The following is a 4,614-nucleotide window of genomic DNA, read 5'->3' on the forward strand; positions in this document are numbered from 1 at the left end:
AGGAACGAACTTTTCGACGATTAATCGCGAGTACGAAGACGAAGCGCGTCCCAAAGTTCTCCGAAACTCGCTCTTCCTGTACGCCGTGACGGGAAAAGGTGAATCGTGTCCTCGTTCCACCTTTTCGGAGATACGGAACTCGCTCGCGATAGATCGACCTACATTCTCTGGACCGTCTTCACGGTTATTCCTCTTTGACGGAATTATCGATCGACGGTCAACGATGATCGTGTTTCCGTTTCGGAGAATTACACGCGGAAGGAGAATCCTGCCACTCGGGAACGACGAACGCGTACGTTATTCGAAGCAATTTCTAACCGATTCGCGTCGCGTTCCGATTCGCGATGGCGTTAACCACCGTGTTAACCACCGTGTTAATCACCGTGCGACATGCTCGGTTCATCGGGTCGCGCCTCGTCGGATTCGTAACAGCGTCCGCTGGAATTAACGAAGCTTCGAATCCTACTAGAGGAATTACCATATTTTCCACCTATCCGACATGTTTTGTCTCCTGTAGAGAGAGAGAGAGAGAGAGAGAGAGTGAGAGAGTGAGAGAGTGAGAGAGCGAAGAAACGGGAAAGGGAGAAAACGGCGAATGAAATATGCAAACGGCGGATAAAACGTGGAAGAGAAACGCGACTCGGAAAGACACGTTCGGGTCGAACGATTCTCGATCAACGATCTTCGCGGAAGCATCCACGGATATATACGTTTACGGCTTCTCCGTGATGCAAACGTTCGCGTGAAACGTGACCGATACGTTCGCTGTAAGTTACACGTCGATGCGAAATTCCGAGAATTAGCCACGTTTTCGAAACTCTTTCCGAAACTTCATCGATCGTCTAAGACTGACCCGAAATATCGAAACGATGCATCCCGACTTTTTCTTTCGATGTACTTTACTTATCTTTCACTGCCGGCGAAAGATAAAAGCGACGAGGAAACTCTTTTCTTCCATACCTTTTCATCGCGATCTCGTCTTCACCCGTGAAATTTGCTTTATTCTCGAATCTCGCCGAGCTCGACCTTTATCGTAACTTTTATCGGAAACAAAGGTGAGAAAAAAGAAAGAAGGAAACGCGCCGTATCGTGAATCTCGAGCGCTATCGCGTGACGTTTAACGAAGCGGAAAAACATCGCTCTTCCTCGTATCGTAAAGGATCGTCGTCCATACGATCGCGGCCGCGAAAAAGGTACGCCTCTCGAAAGCGTATGGCTACTTTGGAAAATATAAACTTTCGAAAACCGGGAACGTAGCAGTGTACGAAGCCGGGAACGAAACGAGGGGAAAGCCCGATCGTTCGCCAAGTTACCGTTGTCGGTATTATCGCGTAGGTGCTCTTATCTTTAAGGGTATACGTGGGCCGAATAAATAACGCCATTCCCTCTCTCGTACGGATCTGCGGGCGTGCGCAGACGAGATGCTTCCCTACCTCCACTTCCTCTTTTGGATGTTGATTTCGGGAGAATCGGGGGAATCGGGGGAATGGAGGGAATAGGGATGCACGATAGGCCGAAAGGAGAAACAAATACGCGGGGCACGGAGAATCATGGAGTTGCTCGAGGAGGAAACGAGCGGAACGAGCGGAACGAGCAGACGAGCAGACGAGCAGACGAGCAGACGAGCTACGCAAAGGGATTATCTTTGTGCCATTAGCTTTCGACGCGACACCGGAACTTCGTGGATATCGTATTTGCATATACCGAGGAGCAAGCGACCCTAATAGTCGGTTGAAGCGTGCGACCGCGTCTTAAACCGTTTCCATCGTCTCGTAGACCGTGTGTCTCTATAGTCCCTTTTGCCAAAAGATGGATCGATCGCTTCGGTTCGCGACCAGCTCTGTTCACTCGACGGCCAGTCGAAGCAGTTTTCGTTGACGCGTTCTATTCGCGTCGACGCGACTCGATCACGCGCCGGGGGGTTTCAACGGCAATTACGACGCGTCTCGATCATAAGACTGTCACGCGACCGCAAAATCCGTTTCGTGACGTGGGAGAACGATGGCAGCGAGATCAGCGTTTCCGCGCGAGCGTGTTACGTACTCGCGTGATACGCCATGCGTTACGCGCGTCTTTATTATCACCCCGACTAACCCACTTACGTCGTTTCGCCGATTAATATCACCGAAAATTCGAACCGAGCCACGGCTCTATTCTCATCGCGTTCGTCTTCCCGCTAGAGTTCGAGCGAGCAACGTTTAGCGTCGCGACGGATCACCGTGAATCGCCATCGAATCGCGATAGACTCGGTGGGAGCGTTGATAACGATTCGCGTGCATTTGCAATGGTAATCGGAATCATCTGAGATCGGACGCGGTGGAGGCAAGAGGAAACCAAGCCTACGTACCTTTCCTCGCGACGGTCGATCGATCGAGTGGTCGAAAGATCTCGTTTGCGTATCGTATCGATCGCTCGCGGACTAGTACGGTTTCCAACGTGTCCCACGACACGCGTCTAAATATCGAGCTCCCTTTCCGGAAGCAAAAGATTCGTTCGTCTTGATAACGACAGAAACGCACGCTGACACGTGACGGCACGCGCGAGGAACGAACTGTCACGGATGCCTTTCGTTATCTTATCGCGCAATATCTGTCCATCGTGGAATCTTCTTCCGAGAATTTGTCGGTTAATCTCGTGACCGTAACTGCCTCTGCCGGTTCCTTCATCGCCAAAGCTGTCGAGGACTGCCAACACCGTCACGGCCGTTGTCGCGGTCGTCGTCGCGGCCGTCGTCGTATAATCATCGTCGGGGATCGCGTGGACGTCGTTATAGCCTATAGGCGATATCGGAGGACAGTTTAACGCGACGCTCAACGAGAGCCTGTCGAGCAACAGAGCGCGGGCCATAACAATTGAATCGTTTGACCCGTTTTAATTGGCAAGTTACACCGCCGCGAATGAGATGCTCGCCAGTAAACGAAGCGCTCGCTAGTTTCGCAGTGTCGTTTATTCTATCGGAGGAGAGTAAACGGTCGAGTTCGATTTAATTGCGCGCAAACTTTCGACACTGCCGAAAAGCTGCGCGCGACCCGAGGATAAGGTCGTAGACGCGAGTAGACGCGAGCGCAAACGTCATCGGATTAGCGTGGCGTTTTCCCATCGGTGGCCCATTCGCGAAAACTCACCGTTCGAACGAATCCTTCGTTAGAGGACGTTCTCGATACCCGACTCGTCGAGCTTTCGCACGCTTCTTGGGCAAACGAAAAGGAGACACGCGGTGGTACTAACGATAAAATGGTGACAAACGGTGGAAACAACGGGAAAATTTCGACGATAGACGGTGAGAAACGATAAACGAGCATAAAACAGACGCGAGACGCATAATCGTGAATCGTATATGTGTTGGGCAACGCGTTACGGCGCCAAATTCGGCGCGCGTTCAAACGGACCCCGCTGGCAGCGTTCTCTATTTCGACAAGTTTCTCGTGATTTTCAGTGAGAACCGGTGGCACGGATGAAACGGCGGACATCGATAAGGCGATATCGGTGGCAGGTCAGAGCGTTTTCGCGATCCATTCGAGATCCCTTCGATCCCCGCATCTTCTCTATCGTAATTCCGTTTGCCCCTCGTTTCTTAGGCTACGGTACGTTCAACGTGTTGCTGTTCCTGGCGGCGTTGCCTGTCGCATGGACCGGCATCTTCGACACCACCACGTCCGCTTTCATCATAGCGTCTGCCGAATGCGATCTCCGGCTCACTTTCTTCCGTAAAGGTGTTCTTTCCGCGTTTCCGTTCCTAGGTACCATCATATCTTCGACTTCCTACCGGATCGACGCGTCACGCGCGTCTCCACGCTCTCGCGCATCGCCGCCGATGTAATAATAACCATTACCTTTTCTGCGCGCTCGTCATCTCGAACGCACGCAGGTATGGCGATGACGGGATTCCTGTGGGACCACCTCACACCGTACGTCGGAGCGAGAAACTTGTTCGTCCTTGGCCTTCTGGCGGACTCTATTCTAAACGTTCTCTCTACCGCTGTTGACTCTTACTACGCCTTTCTGGCCATCAAATTCTTCAGCGGTGTTCTGTGAGTATCGTTCAGCCACGCAACCGCGTCGCGACTACGCGCGGCTATCCGTAGCCCGATACGCGTCTCGCGATTCCCCAACTCACTCGAGAGATTCACGAATTTCAGAGCGGGCGGACCGTTCTCGATGGTGACCACTTATCTCTCCGAGTTTCACTCGCCGAGCTATAAGGCGAGTTTCGCTAGATGGGGAGGCCTCGCTGTAAACGCCGCGATCATTGTCCCAGCAAGTAAGCCGTAATTTTCGTATCTCTTCCGAAACTCCCGTACCATGTACAGTACGGTTCTTTCCAGTCATCGCCTTTATCGTCTCTCCCTTATCGCTCACCGTCAACATCTTCAACCGACCTTACACCTCTTGGCGGATTTACCTGTTGATCTGTTCGATGGTGCCGGTCCTCGGTCTCGTCACGGCCAGTACGTTGCCTCAAAGTCCCAAGTACCTGATGGAGATTGGTAAACCCGACGAAGCTTTGAAGCTGCTCAGAAGAATGTACGCGGTGAACAAGAACAAGCCGGCTCACACGTTTCCGGTGAGACTCGACTCGTTTCCGAATTTTCCGACTCTTCTCCCTGGTTCTAC

At 52.1% G+C, this 4,614-nt stretch overlaps 1 protein-coding gene across 3 annotated transcripts in view; it reads left to right on the plus strand.

Annotated features, from left to right (window-relative positions):
* The first annotated feature begins 2,641 nt into the window (after positions 1 to 2,641).
* LOC108548777 (synaptic vesicle glycoprotein 2B) overlaps positions 2,642 to 4,614 on the plus strand; it is a 5,062-nt gene continuing 3,089 nt past the window's right edge. For 2 of the 3 annotated variants that reach the window (XM_017901885.1, XM_017901887.1), the window contains exons 1-6: positions 2,642 to 3,280; positions 3,437 to 3,493; positions 3,579 to 3,740; positions 3,869 to 4,031; positions 4,140 to 4,261; positions 4,311 to 4,564. In XM_017901885.1, coding sequence (XP_017757374.1) covers positions 3,235 to 3,280; positions 3,437 to 3,493; positions 3,579 to 3,740; positions 3,869 to 4,031; positions 4,140 to 4,261; positions 4,311 to 4,564 — 804 coding nt within the window. In that variant the 5' untranslated portion in view covers positions 2,642 to 3,234. The remainder of the gene's footprint in view (positions 3,281 to 3,436; positions 3,494 to 3,578; positions 3,741 to 3,868; positions 4,032 to 4,139; positions 4,262 to 4,310; positions 4,565 to 4,614) is intronic. The other variant, XM_017901886.1, reaches the window with a different exon arrangement.

Source organism: Eufriesea mexicana, unplaced genomic scaffold (assembly GCF_001483705.2).
Source record: "Eufriesea mexicana isolate 0111107269 unplaced genomic scaffold, ASM148370v2 scaffold1767, whole genome shotgun sequence".
NCBI lineage: Eukaryota > Metazoa > Arthropoda > Insecta > Hymenoptera > Apidae > Eufriesea > Eufriesea mexicana.